Here is a 22,489-nt window from a genome sequence, read left to right as displayed (position 1 = left end):
GAGTCCTTCAAGCGAATCAACATTGCAACCAAGAGCGCATACGACGAAATAGTGAGAATTGAAGTAGCGAAATAGCGAGAATAAACTTTTAAAAAACTAAACAAATTAAAGATTACTTTTTCTGCAGATAAATGAAGCATTTTAGGTAAATCAAACCTCACTGTCACCCTTTGGCTCCTTCAAAACTCAAAATTGATTGAAGTAAAGGTTATGATTTAACCCTTGTGTGGTGTTCAGGTCTGTGGGACCCATTTTCAATGTTTACCAGAAGAAAAAATGATGTAATTTATTATTATTTCAACCCCAGATTCCGTTGCCTTTGCTCATTTTCTTTCAAGAACATATAAAATATTTAATAACCAAACACTGTTCACCCCCTACAAATTTATATGACACATGTGGTGTTGGGGTGAACTCATAGGGAATAAAAGTGTGGAGGTGCTGTGTCCCTTCCTGTTCTCATCCTACATGGCCTGCTGTTAGTGTGTGTGTGTGTGTGTGTGTGTTTATATGTTTGTCTATGTGTGTGCGTGTGTGTGTGAAGGTGGACAACATGGACGGGCTGCTGACTGGCTACAGCTGCTGAAGGAGAACCCTACGCTGACCACTTGTATATTTTTAACATCTGGTGTTTTTACATAAATTGTTATGGCTGTATTGATTAAAAAAAAACAATAATGCGGTGGGTTCACCAGACCACTGAGTAACAAAAACATGAACAAGGATTAACGAACAAGGGTTAATCAGGCATAAGCGACCAAAGAGACAACTGAGAAGTCAAAGGCTTTTATTTTGAATTTCTACTTGAAATGTGTGAATCGGAAAATAACACTAGACTTCAGGTGCGTCACTCATATCCCCCCCAGCCTGCTCCCGCAGCCGGTTTGAGCTGTCACTGATCCAGATCTACGTTTTGGGCGATGTGGTTTGTGAGTGTCTTTTCAAATATTTCTCATATTTCTGTTATCAGCTCACAGCAAACGTTACTAACATCAGGATCTTTGGATCTGGATCACCGAGTTGAGCAGCAGTGGTCCGCTAGCCTCCTGCTAGCATCCGGGCTAACTGCCTTGTTGTTGTCTCTAAACTAAATATGTATTTTAAGTACAGAATAATAGCCGGTTAGATTTGTATCTGAGTGTAAGGTTGGTCGAACTGATAAAGACTTGCGCGGTGAAATAAACCAACTCACACCATAAACATTTAACCTGGTTTGCACTTTAAATGGGAACTAATCCGATGTATGAAGTTTTATGTAAAATTAAATGGTTATTATGTAAACAAAGTCATCCAGAGTGGTTTGTTGTGAAGTGCTCTGTTCTAGAGAAACGTACTGAGTCAGAATTGTTTTCAGTGATCTTGATGGGAACCAGACGTCTGGAGCTTTTAATGCCTCTAAAAGTTTCTCCAGAAAGTTTTTAAACAACAACAACAAAAACAATGTTGTAAGACAATATGGTCCCCAGAGGAGACTTATTATTTCAGACTTACAGCTATTATGTTATTATAAAAAGTTCACGCATGGTTTTGGATAGTAAGTAAAATGGCTCTGTTTAGGTTGTAGACATCACAATCCTTGGTTCCTATCACCACCATTGTAAAGAAAATCAGAGTCGGTAAGTTTCTCCATAGTTAACCTTTTCACATTAACCCACTCAGAATGACTCAAATAAATAAAACAGTTCCCATTTAAAGGATTAAGATGAGAATTTCTAACTTCTACACACATTTATTCATCTTTTCTTTCAGGAGAAACAATAAGTTATGAGTGGAAGGAGGAGAGGAAAACCCAATCGGGGTGGAGGACGGTTTAATAAGCCCAGAGGAGGAGGAGGAGGAGGTGGAGGAGGGGGTGGTGGAGGGAGGAAAGGAGCCAGTGGTTGGGATGATGGAGATGATTTCAGCCTGGACCTTGGACCAAGTCGCTCCTGCAAACCTCCACCAAGCAGAGGCAGAGGAAGGGGTGCTTTTCAAGGGACAAGCCATGGCAGCAGTAGGGGCAGGGGACGAGGCAGTGGTCAGAGTTTTCCCAAGTTTTCTTATGATGGGAGAGGTGGCCCCAGACAAGGCGAGGAACGGCGAGATAGGGTTAGATCAGAGCAGGTTCATCTGCCCCTACAGAAGATCCACATGACATCAGAAAACCAGCTGCAAGTTAAAGAACTGCTGAGAGAACTTCAGAGTCAGGAATACAACACACCAAACAGGTTAGTATATATGGAAGAGTAACTTGAACTGTAATATCTACCATTTGCTGATAGGTGGTAGTTTAACAGTAAGATGGGAAAATGAAGGGACACTAGGAAAGCATGGGGGTCTTTCAAGCTGAATTTAAAAAGAGGATTTGAAGTAGGTGTGAGTCCTTACCAAGACAGCATGTGAGGGTCTTTGTTCTTGGTCAGTAACTCTAACCATCTTTTTTTTCTTCAACCTAGCGGCTCAGACTATGAGGCAGAGGAAGAGGAGGAAGAGTATGATGAGCTGGACTACCGTGAAGATGGTCAGTTCTGGAGCACTCATGATGATGGAGTAGAGTGTGCAGAGGATGGCACCTATGAGGAAGATTATAAGGAAGAGACACGAGCCAAACCGGAGCCGGTTGTTTCCCTGTTTGCTTTAGGCACTCTCTGCAGGTACGCATTGTTCTATGCCTACATTATGTCGTTAGATTGAAACTGACGTTTAACACAGATTAGCCCACCTCCCTCAAGATTGTTTATCCAACATCTCAGTTTCAAACTGACCATATAGCCAAAGTTTTATATTTTAGCTTGTAGAGAATCATTCCTGTCCTGTCCTCTGCCCAACAGACCTTTTCACAGTACTATTACATTAATACTACTGTTGCTCAATTAAAAACAATTATCAGTTGATCATTAGTTGCCAAATAATCGCTGCCTTCTCCATGAATCGATTATTTAGCAGTTTGCATGATGTGTGTTCTCCTACTGGTCTCATACAGTAAGAAACAAAGCCTGATGAACACATTTGTCTTGCCATAGCGCTTTTAGGCATCATAGTTTCGTTTTTTTACAAAGCTCAGTTCCAAGTCGGGATGGTACGTGAAGTGCGAATAAAAACAGATTTTGTGAATCCACTTTGAATTGTATATAAGTAAAAATAGTTTAGACAAGATATTTACTGTTACTTTTTCAGCTTTGTTGTTTTTGTTGATATAGCCAAGGCACTCAAGTTGAATTCAGCATGTGTTACAACAGCATTGCTGCACATTCAGAAAGTGCAGTTGCTAGGCCTGCAGTCCAGACCTGTCTCGCATTGAAAATGTGTGTTGCATTATGAAGAGCAATATACAGTAGCAAAGACTGTTGTGCAGCCAAAGACTTGCAAAAAATTCCACTTTGAAAACTGGATCAGTCGGGGTCTTCAGTCCCAAAATGATTAAGTTAGGAATATTCTAGAAACATTGTTGGATAAATTATCATTTTTACATTTGCATGTTACAGGTATGGCTTTGATCGTGACCGAAGTAGGCAAGCCCTGGAAGCAGGGCAAGGCAGCTCAGGGCAGAGCAGTGGGCGAGGTGAAGTTGGAGCAACATTAGAGTTCCTCCTCTCTCAGATGTTTGCTGAGAGGTTTGGTTCCACAGCCCTCGGCCCTCAGGTGCCTGACCCTCCCTCACAGGAGGAATGTGTGGCCCTTCGCCAGGAGGAGGCCCTCGCTTTAACTGCCATATATGGGGAACGCTTCTGTGAACGAATCAGTGATCATGTCTGGACTGTCAATCTGGATCTTCTGTGGTTGACTGAGGGCCATAGCAGGTCTTCAGACTCAACCACTGGTAGACATCAAACAGGGTCTTCATCCACTCAGTTGTGCAAGTTCTTCCTAAAAGGAGGATGTAAGTTCGGAAACCGCTGCAAGTTCAAACACCAAAGCCAAACAGAGTCCAGTGGCCATAGAGACCCATATGGACCCAGCCAACCTGGGTTTAGTAGTACTGAACCCCCTGTTTACCAACTGGAAGTCCGATTTCCGACAGGAAGTCGTTACCCCTTCCAGCCACCATTAGCTGCCTTCAGTACGACTGATGATGCAATCTCTGGAGCAGGACGCCTTAATGTGACAGAATATCTTTTCAGCCAGTCACTTACAGCTGCGCAAGAGGGTGAGCCAGTGGTCTACACCCTCATCTCCTGCCTTGAAGAAGATGGGCCAGTCAGAGAGCTTCTTTCAGCTTCTCATCACAAATATAGTGCCCCACCCCCTGTGATAGCTCCACCTGCTGTCACCACAAGGAGCCGGGGCCCTAAGAGCAACACAGACAACAGCATGCCGACCAGCACTTCAGCTACATCCAGAACAACTGACATCCCAACCTCAGAGATCACCCCCCTTAGAGTCAGACGCACAGAAGGTAATTTATCCATGTTTTAACCAAATAATTGTCACTGTCATGAGAAAACCTCATTTCCAAAACACTAACATAAATAATTTATAGGAACGTTTTCAAAATTTCTGTTGGTCTATTTGTCATTAAATATGTACACAATGAAAAGCATAACTGGCATTTTTAAATAGCATAAAGATTTTCTTTTTAACTGTTTTATTATGGCAGCATTACAGGGAAATGAAAAAAGTGTTCAGACACTAGACATATTAGCATTTTCATTATTTAATATACTTTGAGTGCATATATGCACTGTAAATTTACACACTAAATCTTTTGACTTTGTGCTTATAAATATGTACCAAAGTACGTATTTATAAGCATAAACTAAGATATGTTTAAAAGCAAAATTCACAGACCACAAATTAATAACATTAGTACTTATTGCAAAGCCACCGTTGGCAGTTACAGCTTAGAGAATTCAAGATCATTCACCATTGGAAACCAGTCTTATGTTATTTTTGCTGTGTGTTTGAGGTCATTGCAGTGGCTATGCACACCGGAAATATAGAAATATGTATAATAAATAAATGTGTAAATAATAGTGTGTAATTAACCAAAACAAATGTGTCTGAATCCTAATTTCTCCTCACTGTATATTCCAGCACTATGAAGAAGTGTTCTGTCTTTGATGTTTTACAGTGAAGAAAAGACATTAGTACACTTATGGATCGGTGCAGCTCTGATAGTCAATTGAACTTTTTCAATTTCAGTACTTTCCTAGAAACAAAGCAGTAATGAACATGCAACCCTGTGTTTACTACAGCAGAGTGTCTCAACAAAGAGGATGTAGAAGATGAAGATGAGGAATATGATGAAGACAGTGAAGAATGTGTTCCTGTGGAGAATGAGAGCTATGTGAACTTAAGGAAGAAGATGGGGAAGAAGGCTGAGACTAGAGCTGAAGACATTCTGAAGGAGAACAAGAAACTTTGCAGAGAGTTCACAAGAAAATCGGTAACACAGCCTTGTAAACGCCTCACATTTGACGTCCATAAACTCTAGTACAGCTTTAAAAGCTATTGACGAATTGAAACATGCATAGGAAGCATTTCTGTACAGTCACCTCAAAGTTCCAAAGGCAATCTGTATTCATTTATCTTGAAATCCTGAAATCAGAAATGTACACTTTGTATTAAATCTCATGTATGTCAGTCTTCCAGGCGCTATGGCTCCATGCAGCAGCAGAGGTGCAAGCTGCCTGTGTGGGAGGAGAAGGAGAACATTCTGGACTCTCTGGATAAGAATCAGGTTCTCGTGATCAGTGGGATGACTGGGTACATCATGTATAATATGTCTAAATTGAGATTCTCTTAAAGAGTATTAGAAACATGGTGAGTTCTGTTTATATCTGTTTATATCTGTTTTAACTCAGGTGTGGTAAGACCACACAGATCCCCCAGTTTATCTTGGATGATTCACTGAGCAGGCGACCAGAGGCTGTAGCCAACATCATATGTACTCAGCCACGGCGCATCTCTGCCATTGCTGTGGCAACCAGGGTTTCGCAGGAGCGGGCAGAGGCTCTGGGCCACTCCACGGGGTACCAGATACGCTTGGAGACCATCAGGGTAACTCCGAAGTCTTTTCTTATACACACATACAGTGCTGTACTCAAGTCAGAGACCACTCTTCATTTATGTCCCATCAAAATGGCCATTAAATAGTTTAAGTTTTTCATTTTCTGGAGATATTTCTGAGGACATTAGATATAAGTTATCCACTTTCAGAAGAAAGAGGAAAAATATAGAGAAAATTGGACTCTTAATAACAGTGCCAGACCTGGTAGACCACCAAATATAAACAGTATTTAAAGCTTTCATCTTTGAGAGAGAGGAGAAAATCAAGCTCCACTCTTACTTCAGATCTGAACAAATCCACAGGTGTCTCTGTCCATCCTTCCACTGTGAGAAGATAGCATTCTGAGTATAAAAGGATGTGCAGCTGTTAAGAAGCCATTTCTGAAAAATGGAAGTAGGCAAAAAATAATAAAACTTGCAAATCAAACAAAGAAGCTGCTGGTGTTCTCTGAACAATGAACTGACTACCCCAGAGTCCACACCTCAGCAAAACTGAATGTGTTTGGGACTACTTGGATTGCGAGAAGCAGAAAATGCAACCAGCTTCACAGATTGAACTTTGGAGGTGTGGAAGAATCTCCCTACAGATTTCTTTGAAAAACTGAAAATGAGTCTCTCAAAAAGAATGGAAGCCATGCAAAGGGTAGACACACTAAATACTGAAAAAGTGAAATTATATTTAGTTATTGAGACTGCTGTGTAATTCTGTTAAATATTTGTTTTCTACGTCTTTTCTGACGTAGCTATGCTGAGAAATAATATTTTGTACTTAATGGCCATTTGAAATAAATAAATAAAATAAATAAATACAATAAATAAATGGTACTAATAAACATTGTTTGATAATAATAAACAAATGTTTAATAATAAACATTGGTTTCTAAATATTGCACAGTACTGTATACACACATATGCAACATCTCTGCTGTTGTTGTAAACATTAAAGTGATATTTTGGCCAAAAATCTAATTTATACAATTTATACAATAGCCCTTAAATGTTTCAGTCAACCAGGACGTGTTTTGTATCTGATGTTTGCTTAATTAGTTTTGCTTCAGAGCTACCCCACCAGTTAGAATTGTGCCACCTGCACATTTAATACTCTATGACATACATATATCTGTACTAGTGGTCAAAAACATGGATAGTTCAAGCTTCAAGATGGAAGCTACAACAGTTTTTAGCTATGCAGCATACTTTTGTCCATTTTTATAAGAAATGGTATTCAGAAACCTTAAAAGAGGCTTAACATGGTTTTGTTGATATATATTTTATCGATAGGCGGTAGGCTATAAGCTTCCATTTTTGCCGCTTTATGAGACATGGCATTTATGTTTGTTTCTAGTCCTCTAGTACTAGGCTGTTGTTCTGCACCACCGGTGTTCTGTTACGGAGATTAGAGGGAGATGCTGAGCTCAGTGGGGTCACCCATGTTATTGTGGATGAGGTCCATGAGCGCACGGAAGAGAGGTAAGAGAAAGTTTATTTCTGATCTCATTTATATGTACACATACACAAAGGGTGGCATATGACATTGACATCACTTTCTGTCTTCTAGTGACTTCTTGTTGCTGGTTCTGAAGGATCTGATGGTGCAGAGGTCAGATCTGAAAATCATCCTGATGAGTGCTACTCTCAACGCTGATCTTTTCTCACAATATTTCCACAATTGCCCCACTATCCACATACCAGGTAAAGTCTCAGCAGTCTCCATTAGGCACATTCATATGCTGTTATTAGGCCAAAAATGTCTTTGATGAATTGCCATCCTTTGCTTGTAGGACGTACATTCCCGTGGAGCAGTTTTTCCTTGAAGATGCCATTGCTAAGACTAGGTAAAGAGCAGAGTTTTCTGCAAACTTATTTGCATATATTTATCATCTAAATTTGTTTGCAATAATTATTGTTTGCATATATTTATCAGGTATGTGATAGAGGATGGCAGCCCATATCGGCGTTCAGCAAAACAAAACGGCCCGTCCAATCAAGGGGGCAAGGCTGGGAGAGGACGGCCTGTTGTTGAGGACATGGATGACGATGGTGGTTGGTCATTCGGCTCCTTCATGAAGAAAGATGCGGTGAAAGACTCCATACCTGACCAGCAGCTCAGTCAGCAGGAGCTCACACTGCGATATCCAAGTAAGTGGACCAAGATCTATAATTACATATAATTACATTTGTTGTAGCATGTGTTGTTCAGTTAGTTCTGTGACTTTATTAATATCAGGGCTGTGGACCATGACCACGAATGAAATGTATCTTTTTACTATGATTGTTATACTCACATAGAAAAACTGAATAAATTTAGAACATTAATATATTTGTTTGTTTTTTTGTTTTTTTGTTTTTTTACTTCCACCACTGCCAAAACTGCTAACTGACAATTTATGGCTAGTGCTGAATGCATGTTTTGTGTTCTAAATGTGAGCATTCTGAATATCTCATTACAAGATTACTCAAAGACTGTGGTGAAAACCCTGGCTGCAATGGACCTGGATAAAATCAACATGGATCTCCTGGAAAGTGTCCTTGAGTGGATTGTAGATGGAGACCACAACTTCCCTCCAGGTAATGGTTGGATTGGAGTTTTATTTCACACTCACATAGCAGTTTTACAAAACTGAATTTCAAGAGCATTTACAAAGTCCACTTAAAAAAAGCATAAATAAATACTAACAAATCTCATCTAAATGCATGCAGTAGCAAACACATTTAAAATCCATTTTAGGACGGGGATGGATGACTTACACTATCTGTCAGTTCTCATTTTTGGGGTCTGTAATTGGCTATTCCTGGTTTTCTGGCTGGATGTCTGGGCCCTGAAGGGTGGAAGCCAGTCTGTGAAGGGAGAGTTTAGATGGCTGAAGGCAAACTCCCTACACAGTGTGTTTCTTCTCACACAATGTGCGAGAATTTTCAGAGCCTTTTGATAGGTAGAATATATCCTGCCAGTGATGGTTTGGCATGCGCATTTCTGGACACTTTCGATCTGGTTTGCTAGAGCTTTCCATGCCATCCTGAGAAGGCATACTCTAATGCTGGACAAATGCCCTCAGTGTATATTCATGTCAAATCCAAAGTGGTCACCCTGACTATTCTCAGTCTCCTCAAATAAATTAATGTATTGGCTTTCTTGACAATTGCAGCTATATGATGATCCTACTGTAATGCAAACTGTATCAAAATCCCAAGCACCTCAATAGTGTTTCAGGATGGTAGCTGTCGAACAGTCAGGTGTAGAGGAATAGGAGGAGAATAGCACAAACATCACAGTCATGGTATTGACTTCAGTTGGTTTTAATCCCATTTGACTACTGATAACCCAGTGGTCTAGGTTGTCTAGAACCACCTGATCATGTCACTTTGGTATCTTGGCGCGCGTCATCCATTTTTCTAGCAATTCTCAAAGTGTGGCTAACTGTTCATGAGGGCAAGGAAAAATAATTATGTATTATGTGTACTGTACCTGTGAGAGCTGCTTAATGACAGTTATTTATTCTGTGTGCTTATGGAATGTATTCTGGTCTTTTTTTTCCATGTGTCTGTTTGCAGGTGCTGTTCTGGTCTTCCTACCTGGGTTAGCTGAGATAAAGCAACTGTATGAGCAGCTGCAGTCCAACAGAATGTTCAACAATAGAACAGCTAAGAGGTACAAATAAGCTTATAATGGTATCAATACAGATGATTCTGTTGTTTGGTTTCTGAAAAATATTGTGTAATTGTTACAGGTGTGTGGTGTATCCACTCCACTCCTCGCTGTCCAATGAGGAGCAGCAGGCAGTGTTTACACGTCCACCAGAGGGCATCACCAAAATCATCATCTCCACTAACATTGCAGAGACATCAGTAACCATCGATGACGTAGTTTATGTCATTGACTCTGGCAGAATGAAAGAGAAAAGGTTAGAGGCTGTCCTCACCTCCCACACTTGCTTTAACTCATCATGTAATTAGAAGGGCCTTCATGGGTTGAATTCAGTGTCTAAAAAGGAAAGAATTAAATTTCACAAAAGGGAAATGCTAATACCTGCAGGGCTGTGGCCTAGGCGCCAATTATGGCACTGTAAGAAATGGTATCTTGGCAAATGAAATCATTTTAAATCTAGTCAATATATCTAATATTTCTCATGTCGAGATTGTTGTGAGCTTATTATATGATTATTTAAGTTTAATTTCTAGACTTTTGCCCTTGTTTTAAGTAAGTTTAAGTAATTATTAGTAAAGTTAAATTTTGTTTAAAGTAAGTTTAAGTAATTATTAATAAAGTTGTTCCACTACATTGTCAGATTTCTATAAATATATATACTATGAACATATACTATGCAACACAGTACAGTTATATTATAGAAAATGGCAGATTCAAGTCATCTCAGGCAATCTGAAAACGTGTAGTTTTCTGCATGTTACATATTTGACTTGCAGGTTTATTTCTCTCGTTTGGCTGTAGCTTGAGCTGTTGGTCTTCTACAGTGGGCAAAACACTGGAACAGCATGACTTAATTTTGTGTTTTTGTTGTGTTCAGAATTATAATTTTGTTTTCATTTGTAAATGACGCTATCATTTCAATTAATTCTGAGCTTATTTTTCATGAACACGGGGCTAGTGTAATTAATTTCCCCATTTTTCTGCTGTATGATCTGCTTTTACAAGAGATGACAGTAATACAAAGTTACCATGTTTTGTCCTTTGTTATCTGTAGATTTTTCTGGTAGTTTATAAATACTTAAAAATTACAAAAATTACAAGAAGAATATATACTTCATGTGTTGTAACCCTCCAGGACTTGAGATTGACACCGCTGGTTTAGCATTTTCTGCTGACTGATTTAAATTGCATGTATGCAGGTATGATGCCAGCCGCAGTATGGAGAGTTTGGAAGACGTGTGGGTGTCTCGCGCTAACGCTCTGCAGAGGAAAGGGCGAGCAGGCCGCGTGGCATCTGGAGTCTGTTTCCATCTATTCACCAGCCACCGCTTCATCCACCATCTCAGCCAGCAGCAACTCCCTGAGATTCAGAGAGTGCCTCTGGAGCAGCTGTGCCTCAGGTGTGCAGTGTACAGTGTGCAGGGCTATGCAACACAGTACAGTTACAGTCACACACTGAGGTCCTCTTAAGCTGTAATGCTGGGTTCTTGTGGTTATTGTGTGTGTATTTTAACCCCTCTGCTCCTCTGTCTCAGGATAAAAGTGTTGGAGATGTTCTCCGAGCGTCCCCTGGACTCTGTGTTCTCTCGTCTCATAGAGCCTCCAGCAGGGGGCAGTCTGGAGGCTGCCAAGCAGAGGCTGTGTGCTCTCGGGGCTCTGACGGAAGCCGAATGTCTGACTCCACTAGGCTGGCATCTGGCCTGTCTCCCTGTGGACGTTCGCATTGGAAAGCTGATGCTGCTGGGAGCCATTTTCCGCTGCTTGGACCCAGCACTCACAATCGCTGCCAGCCTGGCCTTCAAGAGCCCTTTCGTAAGACAGCAGAATGCTAAGAGAATTGTGCTTCAAAAAAACTGTTTGACCAAAAATCTAATTTATACAGTTTTCCCCCTTCACCTCAAATGTACTCAATCAGCTAAGGCATGTTGAGTTTCACACTAGAGCTACAAGGCTAATGTTGCTGATAAATAATAGAAGTTTATAATCATTGACTAAATTTGGGGAACAGGAAAATTGTGTAAATGTAATTTTTGCTGAAACTATGACTTTAAGACACTTTCTAGTATTACAGTAGTCCATTAGTCCATGTTATCTCTCTCAGTCTGCATCTTTCTGTCTCTATCACTCTCTCAGGTCTCTCCATGGGATAAACGAGAGGAGGCTAATGAGAGGAAATTAAGTTTTTCTCTTGCCAACAGTGACCATCTCGCTCTACTGCAGGCATACAAGGTTACTATGTTCTCTAATGAGCATTTAGGTAACAATAAAATAGTGGCTGTACATGTAGTAATGTGTGTATGTGTGTCACAGGGCTGGTGTAGTGCAGAACAGAATGGCTCCAAGGCTGGCTATCGGTACTGCAGAGAGAACTTTCTGTCTATACGAGGCCTACAGGTGAGCCTCGCAACAAGCTAGCACAGTTGATTTAAAAAAAAGACAATATCTTACATTTTTCTTGTATTTTATTTTTTTTCCCTGAGGTCCACTTATGACATTTAACATTGTATGTTAAATTCTGTGCAGCTGTAATTCATTTTACATGACCCTTTTCTAACATTTCCTTATCCTTTAGAATTAAACAGGCTGTTTTTATGACTGATGTATGTAAGTGAGCTCTTTTTTGATTGGCTACCCTATTGCGACTCATTCAAAAAGAAGTCTGTGCTGGGCTGAAACGCTCTTTATAACATTAGCGTGAATGGGGCTAATCGGCTGTAGGCAGAAGAGTCGAACATGTTGGTTTTCACGACATCGCATATATATATTGTATGGCATGGGGATTAAACGTCTTCAATTTTTGGCAATGTTGGAATTAATGTGGAAACGTAGGTTTTCTGTGACATGCTCTTTAATTTTATTTGTTATATCAATAGACCTCCTATTACATGTCTGAAATTTGTCTCTTCTAGGAGATAGCATGTCTCAAAAGACAGTTTGCAGAGCTCCTGTCTGATATTGGCTTTGTAAAGGATGGGTTGAAGGCCAGAGACATAGAGAGAAAGAGCTCCAAAGGAACTGATGGAGTGTTGGAAGTCACAGGCTATGAGGTAATACTCAGTGAATACAGTGATATGCTGGTTGCTGTATTATCTGACACACCTTTGTTATGTATTAATTAATTAATTAATTATTGTTTTTGGAAAAAGAAAGCACTGTTTGTGTGATACAAGTTACTCAAGGACTTATATAGTGGCAGAGGCAGTTCTTGACCAGTGCTGATAGTCATATGGAAACATGCACCCAAAACAACTGTTTGCAGCATCTTTAACACATTGCTGGTGCCTGTTTCTCCCTTTAAGGCAAACCTGAATGCTGATAACACAAAGCTGATGTCAGCCATGCTGTGTGCTGCCCTCTATCCCAATGTAGTCCAGGTCAGTGTTTTTACCTCCAACCTTTACTATTAATGCCCTTTACTCTAAATGTGATCATGATCATTCTTTGTGTCTCGGTAGGTGCGAGCTCCACAAGGGAAAGTTTAAGCAGACGAGCAAAGGGGCGGTTAAGATGCAGCCTAAAGCAGAGGAGCTTCGCTTTGTGACTAAAAATGATGGAGCAGTTCATATACACCCCTCATCTGTCAACTTTACGGTAACAAAGCGTGCAAGATTTTTGATCCAAACCGTTCTCTAGATGCTTATTTATAAAAACAATAAAGATGTATTTGAGGGTGATTCATTTAAGCAAGTAGTTTGGCTTCATTTGCTCTGTTATTCTGTGCAGGTGCGTCACTATGACAGTCCGTACCTGGTCTATCATGAGAAGGTGAAGACCAGCAGGGTGTTTATCCGCGATTGCAGTATGGTATGCGTGTATCCTATGGTGCTGTTTGGTGGGGGGCAGGTGAACGTGGAGCTGCAGCGTGGGGAGTTCATCATCTCTCTGGATGACGGCTGGATTCGATTCGCCGCCGCCTCACATCAGGTAATCTAGCATTTTTGTGCGACAGTGCTCTAAATTAGTTTCAACTACAGTAAAATAAAGAGAGAACACTGAAATACGCTACCGTTCAAAAGTTTGAAATATGAAACCAATATACTGCTGTGTGTAATTTTCACAGGTTTGAAATGAATTGAAGTAGCAGATAGATTTTTTTTTTTTTTAGATGTGCCCAGAATGATGAACTGAGCTGTAGAATAATCTAAATGAAAGCTGTATAGTATCAGGAATGAAGTTCTAACAAAATTAATAAATGAACCAGGCACTTACCAGGTGCACAGACAATAGACTTAGGCTTATCACTAACTTTAGGCTTAAGTAAACCGAAGACCCCCATATTCACACATGGGAAGTCTATTTCCATCAATGACTCATTCAAATTTCCTGGCACTAACATTTGTGATAACCTTAATTGGAACATTAACACAGACAACACAGTCCAAAAATCTCATCAAAGACTACTCCTCCTCTAACAACTCAACAGGAAACATTTACTGCTCCGTTTCTGTTCAGTGATAGGCAGTGTCACCACTTCTATAGCAGTGTGGGACAATAGCATGGACAGTCACTCCTGAGGTAAACTACATCACATTGTCAGTAAATGATCCAAGATCGGAGGTGCTGTATTTTTCAGCTTTTACTCTCTAGGAGGCGCTGTGTTGCCTGTCTTCCCATGTACTAGCACAATATTTGTTTGACTAGGTTATCTATGTCAGTACTTGCTGTGGGTATGTTATGTGAGTAATGTGCATTGTGAAGTAGGTCTGTATTATATTTGTTACGCTTGTAAAGAGCTTTGAGAATTTATTTTGGCTGTGTAGTCATTCAAGAGTCAGAGTCTGATAACTAGAATGCCTGGTATTTCAAAAGTGGTGACCAAACCTTGAAACAGAAAACAAAAAAATTATTGTAAATAGCAGTACATTAATTGTGTAACATATTCCCAAAACACTTTAAATATTGAATAAAATGTCTGAAAATAACTAGTATCTAGTGCATAATATTTAAATATACTATGTGTACAGTCATGTGAAGAAGTAAGTACACCCAATGAAATGTTTTGGGTTTTTTGACATATGTGGGCATATCAGTATTTGATCATCAGCTGAACAGTATGTATAAAAAAGTGTTATGTAATAGAACAAAAAACAAAATCATTTATTTAAAAATAACTGAGATCTTTTTTCTATTGAAAAAGTAAGTACACCCCTGGCTTCAGCAACTGGCATTGCCCCTTATGACAGAAACAACTTTATGTAGGTGTTTCCTATAAATGTCTACCAGTTTCTGACATATACTGGAAGAAATTTTTGCTCACTCCTTCATGCAGAATTATTTCAACTGTGCAATGTTTGAGGGACTTCTTACTAATTGCATAGCATAATATTTCCATCAACATTCATTACAGTTAGTATGAGGTTCTTCTGATCAAATGCTGTCTTTGGTTTTCACCAAACATGGCTTCTAGTACTGTGACCAGACATCTCTCTTTGATTCGCCTATTATAGGACATTGTTTCAGAAGTGCTGGTACTTGACTAGACATTGATTACTAAACTTTAGTCTTGCCCCAATGTTTTTTTTTTTAGATCTCCCATGTAGGTGAAATTTGTACAGTCTTATTGTTATGGTAGATGCATGCACAGATTTGACATCCACAGTAGCAAGAGCTACCTGCAAATACTGTGATGAAATGTTGTACTTCTTTTAGCATCTTAGTCTGTTCTTGGGTTAAATTTGTTGGGACGGCCTGGCCTGCATAAGTTGGCAGTGGTTGTAAATCTTCTCTACTTGTGAATCATGTTCCAGACAGTAGAAGGATTGATTTCTAATATGTTGGAAACACTTCTCAAACCTCTTTCCCAAACTTATAGGCATCTACAACCTTCTTTTTTAAGGCCTCAGATAGTTCTTCTGATCTTGGCATAATACTCTAAACTCTGGGAAAAAAAGTGTAAACCAGACAAGATACCTGAGAGGTTGAATAAGACAAGTTCTTCCAAGATATTCTCTAAAGGTGTTGTATTCATTAGTACTTCATCAGGTGCACCTGATTTCAACTGGATTTTCAACACGTTAGAAGTCAACATTGTGTAAATGAAGACCTGATATTTGTGTCCCCAAATATGCTGAAAAAGTCTCAACTTTTCATGCCATATACATACTTCACATGATTGTGTATATATTCATCTTAAAATTATTAATAGACAAACAGAGATCAAACTCTTGAATAGAAGTGTATAATTTATCTAGTCTCTGTCATATTTAAGTACTTTGTGTGCGTGCAGGTGGCTGAGCTAGTGAAGGAGCTGCGTTGGGAACTGGATCAGCTTCTAGAGGAGAAGATCAAAAACCCCAGCATGGACCTGATCACCTGCCCACGAGGCTCCCGCATCATCCAAACCATTGTGTCTCTTATCTCAACCCAGTGAGATACACACACTCATCATACTCACTTAAAATGTCACTTCTCTCATTCACACCTGCTGCATGCATAATCATATATCCTCAGTCATATCCAACACATCCAGCCTTTTCTACAACGCAACGGTTTCAAGACATAACATGAATTGTGTCACTATGCAAACACCGCTCTCACACTCAGATATTTGAATGATTTCATAATACTTGAATAAGATAAACCACAGAGCAATTCAGATCAGTCTTCTTAGTTAGTAATAGGATTTATTTGAATTGTCTTTGTGATGTCACGTTTGTTTCTTCCACAGAAGAAAGAATAGAAAATACAGTTTCACCACTTGAGTGATTTACATTTATACTGTAAATTGGGACTGAGTCCATATTGGATTCTGTGAGGGAGAAACAGTTTGCCTTATTTTGTTCTGCAGTGTTACATTGAGGAGCACTTACAAGTGAAAGCATGTGCATGACATATCGAGTGTAAAGCATGAAGAATGTTTTATTTTTTTCATTTGTTTGTTTAACGACTGACTATTTATGTGAAGAATGAATGATCGTCATAAACGCAAATGATATGAACTCATGTATATTTTGCCAAAGGACATTTGGAATGTCTTGATGGGAGCTGCATAACAAGAATAAAACACAAGCCCAAGAATGGTTTGTTATACAAATGTAACTTCTGATCGATTTTATTTGATGAAAGCAGAAAAGTGACAGTATACATGTTGATTGACTAATTTCCCTTAGAGCAAAATCAACAGTTTGTTAATTATGAGTTGAGTTAACAAGGCATGTGGCTGCTTTGGAACTCTACAGAAATTAGAGCTTTAGTTAAAATGTGATTTTGCTAATTAAACATCTGACTGGAATGTTCTATAGATAAAAGAAAAAAATCAGCACACATTAATGGCACACATTTTACCAGAGGTGAAAGGAAGCTGTGGCCTTTACTTGTCAAGCTTGACATACTAATCTGTAGTGAAAAAAATAACAGTTTTAATGCCTCAGGCTACTGAGAAAGTGAAGCGTGTAGTGTGCATGTACTCTTCTCCTGGTCTCAGCAGAGCTTCAGGAAACTGGGGCTGTGGAGAGAATAGTACAGTGACATTCATTCACATGTTTAAACTCTCTCCCTGTCTCTGGTTTTCTAATATTCCTTGAAAGCACACATGTATAGAATCTACTAAGAAATATAGTGATTTTGCCTTTTTTATCATTACCTGATTGACAGCATCTGGCCAGTTCTGGGTCTCTAGACAAAAAGCGCTGTGTTTAGGGTATGATGTGCCTCCTTTCCCTCCCAGTGATCCATCCAGAAAGTTGGAAGTGTAGAACTGAACACCAGGCTGGGTGGTACTCACCTCCAGGACACGCCCCGTCCCAGGATGCACCACTCTATAGCAAGAGTGAAAGTCATTTGTCAGATAATAGGGAGAATAAAGGATATGCCATAAGAACCATATAGAAGCTGGTTCCTTGGATGGAAAAGCTGGATAATTTACACCCTGAAAGGGTGTATGGCCCTTACCTTGCACACTTCCTCTCCAATTTTGGTTGTCCTGGAACCCAGAAGCAGAAGTTATGATCAAATCCAGGACCAGGAAGTTCCTTCAGTCGAGGCCCAAGAAGGACAGGCTTACGGAGGTCAAAGAGAGAATTCTCTACAGGTCTAATCTCTCCTGTAAAGATAAATTTGTGGTTTTCACAACCCATGCCTCACCGAAACATCTCTCAGGCTTAAAGAGCTGTAAGAAAACAGATTTTAAAATTTAAAGTGTAAACTATACACTTGTTTTTTTTTAAACCCCACCTACTAGTTAGGTCTCCCTCTTCACAAGTTGCTACCAAGCTCAGAGGGTAAAGGCTAACGTGCTTCCTCCAAGACGTGATGTACCACCACATTTTTTCGAAATGTCACTAATGCAACCCTACTCGACAGCCCTATGTGCTTGGAGGACAGCGCTAACTGTCAGTTCTGTTACATCAGCTAAGAGACACCCACTTTGGCCAGCACTGTGCAAAGTAATGGCAGGGGGCGCCAGCCATCCTACTTACCCAGAGAAAGTGAGATCAAATTGCAGTGTATCAAACTTTCCCTCTGTGATACAGCCAACACTTAGACTTGTGACACTCGGGAGCTACACTTTTAAGACTTTGTCCTAAGGCTTTATACTCATGGATATATGTGTTACATTTTCCTCATAATTTTTTTCATTCTGCTTTGCGTATGAAAAAATATCAATGCTCTTCCTCACTGTAAGCAACAAAACACTTTTCTTCAATAGATAGATAGATAGATAGATAGATAGATAGACTACCATTGCAAGGGAAGTGTGCCTGAGACTGAGAGTAACACTGAAAGTATCCTGATTTAAATAATAATACTAATAAGCTACCAGTGGGGATCATGGTGTCATCCACAGGTAGGTAGGCCTCAGCTGAGACGGTCACCTCATGGTCATAAATGTCTGGTGTGCCCTGCAGAGAGTTGAAGGAGAAGCAGCATTGATGGGTTTTCTATGTGTTGGCATCTCTTTTTTAAATGAGAATATTATCTGTTAGCAACTACTTTAGAACTGTATAGTATAGTATAAAAATATCTGAACACAGATATAAGTGACACAGTTACTTCTGTTTTGACTCAATAGATCAGTACATCTGATGTCAAATTAAACAATGATTATGAGAATCAAGTGCAGAATTATGGCTTTAAATTAAGGATGCTGAAGTAGAGAGATAAAACATATGTGTCACAGTCCAGTTACTGACAGGCTGCATTATACTGTAGTTTTGTTTCAGAGTTATAAGTGTTTCTGTATTCATGAGCGTTTGATCTCACCTTTTACACCACTTCATAGTTCTGTGTAAATGTGAGTGTTCAGTCTCACCTGTCCAGCCAGATTGAAGTATGAGTGATTGGTCAGGTTGACTGGTGTGGTTTGGTCAGTCTGGGCGAAGTACTGCACGGTCAGGGTGTTTTCCTCCAGTGTATATGTAACAGAAACCTTTAGGTTGCCAGGGTAACCTTCATCCCCATCAGGACTGGTGTGGCTCAGTCTGACTCCATTATCCACAGCCTCACAGGTCCACACATACTAAATGATCATAAAGACATTTACTTAAACTTCCATTTGCCAAAAAAATAAAAAATAAAAAGGTTTTATAAAATGTTTATTTTGTTACTCATTCAGGGTTTTTTTTTAAATCTTACTCCTACAGTGTAGCATAAGTATGAATTGTGGTTATTCTGGACTATTCGGATATCGTTGCTGATGGACAAGTAAACCACTGGTGATGTGTGAAACGCAATAATCGCCATTTTGGTAAAAGAACTAGAGAGGACTAATTTACTGTTAAACAGCTTGCAAAATAAGTTGGGAAACTGGGCTTCACATTTAAGAGACACACAGAGACGGAGAGAGAGGGTGAGAGGTTTGACAAGAAAGTGCCTGTGTTATCTCTCTGCTACGCATTGTAATGCTTGATTTACACGGATTACCCTTAATTTAATTTACATGAATGGAATTGAAAATGAATGCCAACATGCTTTGGAACTCGCCTCAAAGTGATTCACTGCAGTAAAAAAACAAGCTGAAATGACTGAAAGTTAGCGTAGAGCATCTAAGTTAACTATAACCTGGAGAGAAAGTTCCTCTGATCCTCGTCTATGGCCAGTCGGGCGATAATATCGATAATCACAATTTTTAGAAAATATTAGAAAATATTGTGCTAACTATTTTTAGATATCACCCAGGCCTACTCCGGACACCGTGATGCTAATACTTTGCAGTCACAAATATGCACAGGGAAATGGCAGAATGTGAGTGGCAAAGAGGCAATTATTGTACACACCTCACATAGTATTTACAATACTGATCACAAACAAAAATATGCATAAATATATACCCAATATGTATAGCTATTGTGCACAGTTTGTTATAGAGCAACCCTCATTCTGGAGATCTACTTTCCTGCAGTGTTTAGTTCCAATGTGCATCTAACATGCTGCACCCATACCTAACCCACTGCACCTGATCCAGCCAATCAAGGACCTCTGAAGGAGTTAAGTAGCGGCGTTAAGTGTGGTTGGATCAAACTACAGTCCACAGGATGTTAGATCTCCAGGACCAGGGTGGGTGACCCCAGATATAGAGAGAAGTATTTTGTGTAGATACACAGTAAGAACAAAGCTTCAATGCTTATTTAATGTTTAAGTGAGATTTTCAGCGATGCAGCATCACACAGAGGTAGTGACAAAGTATTAGAGAAGATATTCCAAGTTTCACAAGTAGATGAGGGCTTTAGACAAGATTTACAGATTAATGCAACTAAAGCTGTGAGCTGTATAAAACTATATGAATAATTAAAACAAGATCAGTGTTCCAGAAAAATGTGCTTGTTATGTTACCTGGTCATATTTTCACCGCAAACATACATGTTTACTGACCTTGTCAAAGCCTTTGAGGCCACCGATGCAGGGCATTGGGTCCATTATTGATGGCCAGTTTGTACACCTTTCCCTCAATAACAAACTGGCCCTTAGCAATACGGTTAGCAACACGTCCCACCACAGCTCCAAAGTAGCGAGGATTGGTGAGATAACCTGTGAATTCATATGTTCAGAATCACTCAAACCTTATTATGATTTTTATAGTCTGCAGTGTCATTTTTATTTTTAGAGCAAGTTTACGCTCACACACACACACACACAATGACTGATTGAGAAGACATGCTGCCTATGGTTCAAGCATACAAGCTTTAAAATGTACAGTCATTATCAGAATTACAGGGGTGACAGATTAAGCTTGACCAGGACTGTGACTGAGGGCAGTTTAAACTTTTAAAATTTTTAAATTTTAAAGTGCTGAATTAGCATCCTTGCTGAAAAAATTACCATTAGGAACATTAGGATTAAAACCTGATGGGTTAATGGGAAATGGCTTAATGGTTATCACCAGAGACCACCAGTGTCCACTAGAACACCTTTAGGTCCCACTAGAAAACAATCAAATGCTTCTGGAATCCTTTCAACTGTGAAATCAACCCATCAGGAAAACAAATACCTTTGACTGTTGGACACCACCAATGAACCAACAAAAACTGTGGTTTCTGTGATTTGTTTAGCAGGGATCATTTGCTTATGAATCCGTTTTATGTTCCATTTAACTTACTGTGATTTAAACTAAGATTATAACGCCTAAAACGCAGGAGAAGGTCCACATATTCACGAGTGCAGGAGCACAAACAGATGTGAAAAGTCACAATGTGCAAAATCGAAGGGCTTCCAAGTTACTTTCAGCGACCCACCAAGACACTGACTGAGTGAACAAGCTGAGGACAACTTACTTTCCAGATCGTCGAAGCCTAACACTACATCCGCAGTGTGTCCATTCCGGTCTAGTGTTTTGATGGAGGTTATGACAGCACCTAAAGAGACTATTTCTACACTGACACTTTGGGATCGTAGTGTCCACTTCTCCACAGAGAGCTGAGCGGACTCCAAAGTGAGCGCCTCTTTATTCACCTCACACATGTCGGCTGGAGCTCCGCGGTGAGCGAACAACAAAAAACAACAAACAAACCGTTTTCAGCGATCAGTCAGACATTTCCCTCCTCAGCGGAGCTGACACTCCGCACACACCAGACTTTGAACATGTGACGAAACTGCCGTCATCAGCACGCGACAGCGTGATGACTTTTGAAATATATGTGGCGCTCCGTGCCAGAAGTTCTCTGTCTGAGCCCCGCGTGACAGCGCGAATTCAAAAAAAGTGAGAGGAACGAATAAGATTCGTGCCGCGCCGCTCGTGAGGGACAGGAGCCAATCAACTGTAACTGTTCTGAATAATTACCACGACGGGGCGTGTCATCCAGCGTTTGTTTTCATTGGCGTGGCATCATCGTTGTGGGCGTGGCCATCATTTAAAATCTGATTTTATGCATGGTTTACAGTGTGTGTGTGGGTGTGGGTGTGTGTGTGTGTGGGTGGGTGGGTGTGTGGGTGGGAGTGAGTGTGAGTGTGGGTGTGGGGGTGTGTGTGTGTGTGTGTGTGAGAGAGAGAGAGAGAGAGTGAGTGAGTGAGTGTGTGTGTGTTTGTGTGTGTGTGTGTGTGAGAGAGTGAGTGTGTGGGTGGGTGTGGGTGGGTGTGGGTGTGGGAGTGAGTGTGAGTGTGGGTGTGGGTGTGGGTGTGAGTGTGTGTGTGATCAGTAAAAAAGGTATGATCCCCCTTTAAGAGCTAACTTGTCAAGACCACTACATTATCAATGTATTTAGGCTATTCATTTTCAAAACAGGCCCAATTATATGGACTGAAAGTTTTCTATAATATTAAGGAGGCTGCCACCAGCTCCGGTTTTGGAAAAGGAGCTTTAGGGGAGCGGTATGCAGGCCCGCCCCGTCCGCCAGAGGGACGTTAAATGTTGTGGTTTATGTTGTTAATATTGTTGTTCCTTGGTTTAAGCGTGTGTGTATGTCTTTATTGAGTCATTTTGTA

General features: G+C 40.1%; 2 protein-coding genes across 2 annotated transcripts; one reads left to right on the top strand and one right to left on the bottom strand.

Moving 5' to 3' along the window:
* Positions 1–820: 820 nt before the first annotated feature.
* Positions 821–16,804, top strand: dhx57 (DEAH (Asp-Glu-Ala-Asp/His) box polypeptide 57). Its single transcript, XM_036574111.1, has 23 exons — positions 821–929; positions 1,750–2,207; positions 2,436–2,633; positions 3,465–4,375; positions 5,175–5,365; positions 5,564–5,685; positions 5,784–5,979; positions 7,334–7,458; positions 7,547–7,689; positions 7,778–7,823; positions 7,913–8,127; positions 8,440–8,556; positions 9,541–9,637; positions 9,717–9,890; positions 10,834–11,034; positions 11,170–11,446; positions 11,768–11,863; positions 11,945–12,028; positions 12,544–12,681; positions 12,934–13,014; positions 13,097–13,225; positions 13,358–13,558; positions 15,861–16,804. Exons 2-23 carry the CDS (start codon positions 1,765–1,767, stop codon positions 16,002–16,004), a joined length of 4,329 nt encoding a protein of 1,442 aa, XP_036430004.1. The 5' UTR covers positions 821–929; positions 1,750–1,764; the 3' UTR covers positions 16,005–16,804.
* Positions 16,805–16,838: 34 nt separating this feature from the next.
* galm (galactose mutarotase) lies at positions 16,839–21,737 on the bottom strand. The gene is given in 8 exon segments (XM_036574110.1): positions 16,839–17,078; positions 17,217–17,391; positions 17,525–17,675; positions 18,393–18,474; positions 18,885–19,091; positions 20,444–20,467; positions 20,469–20,599; positions 21,343–21,737. Coding segments are annotated over 8 exon segments (1,035 nt in total). The 5' UTR covers positions 21,530–21,737; the 3' UTR covers positions 16,839–17,000.
* Between the last annotated feature and the right edge of the window lie 752 nt (positions 21,738–22,489).

The sequence above is a fragment of the Colossoma macropomum genome, unplaced genomic scaffold, assembly GCF_904425465.1.
Source record: "Colossoma macropomum unplaced genomic scaffold, Colossoma_macropomum, whole genome shotgun sequence".
NCBI lineage: Eukaryota > Metazoa > Chordata > Actinopteri > Characiformes > Serrasalmidae > Colossoma > Colossoma macropomum.
This window is presented reverse-complemented; position numbering and strand designations above follow the sequence as displayed.

What these genes read in the sequence shown, in the direction of transcription:
- dhx57 (XM_036574111.1), top strand. Translation starts at nt 1,765, where the DNA reads ATGAGTGGAAGGAGGAGAGGAAAACCCAATCGGGGTGGAGGACGGTTT. An exon ending in GCTTTAGGCACTCTCTGCAG is followed by an intron (nt 2,634 to 3,464) that starts GTACGCATTGTT and finishes TGCATGTTACAG; the next exon opens with GTATGGCTTTGATCGTGACC. An exon ending in CCACATACCAGGTAAAGTCT is followed by an intron (nt 7,690 to 7,777) that starts CAGCAGTCTCCA and finishes GTAGGACGTACA; the next exon opens with TTCCCGTGGAGCAGTTTTTC.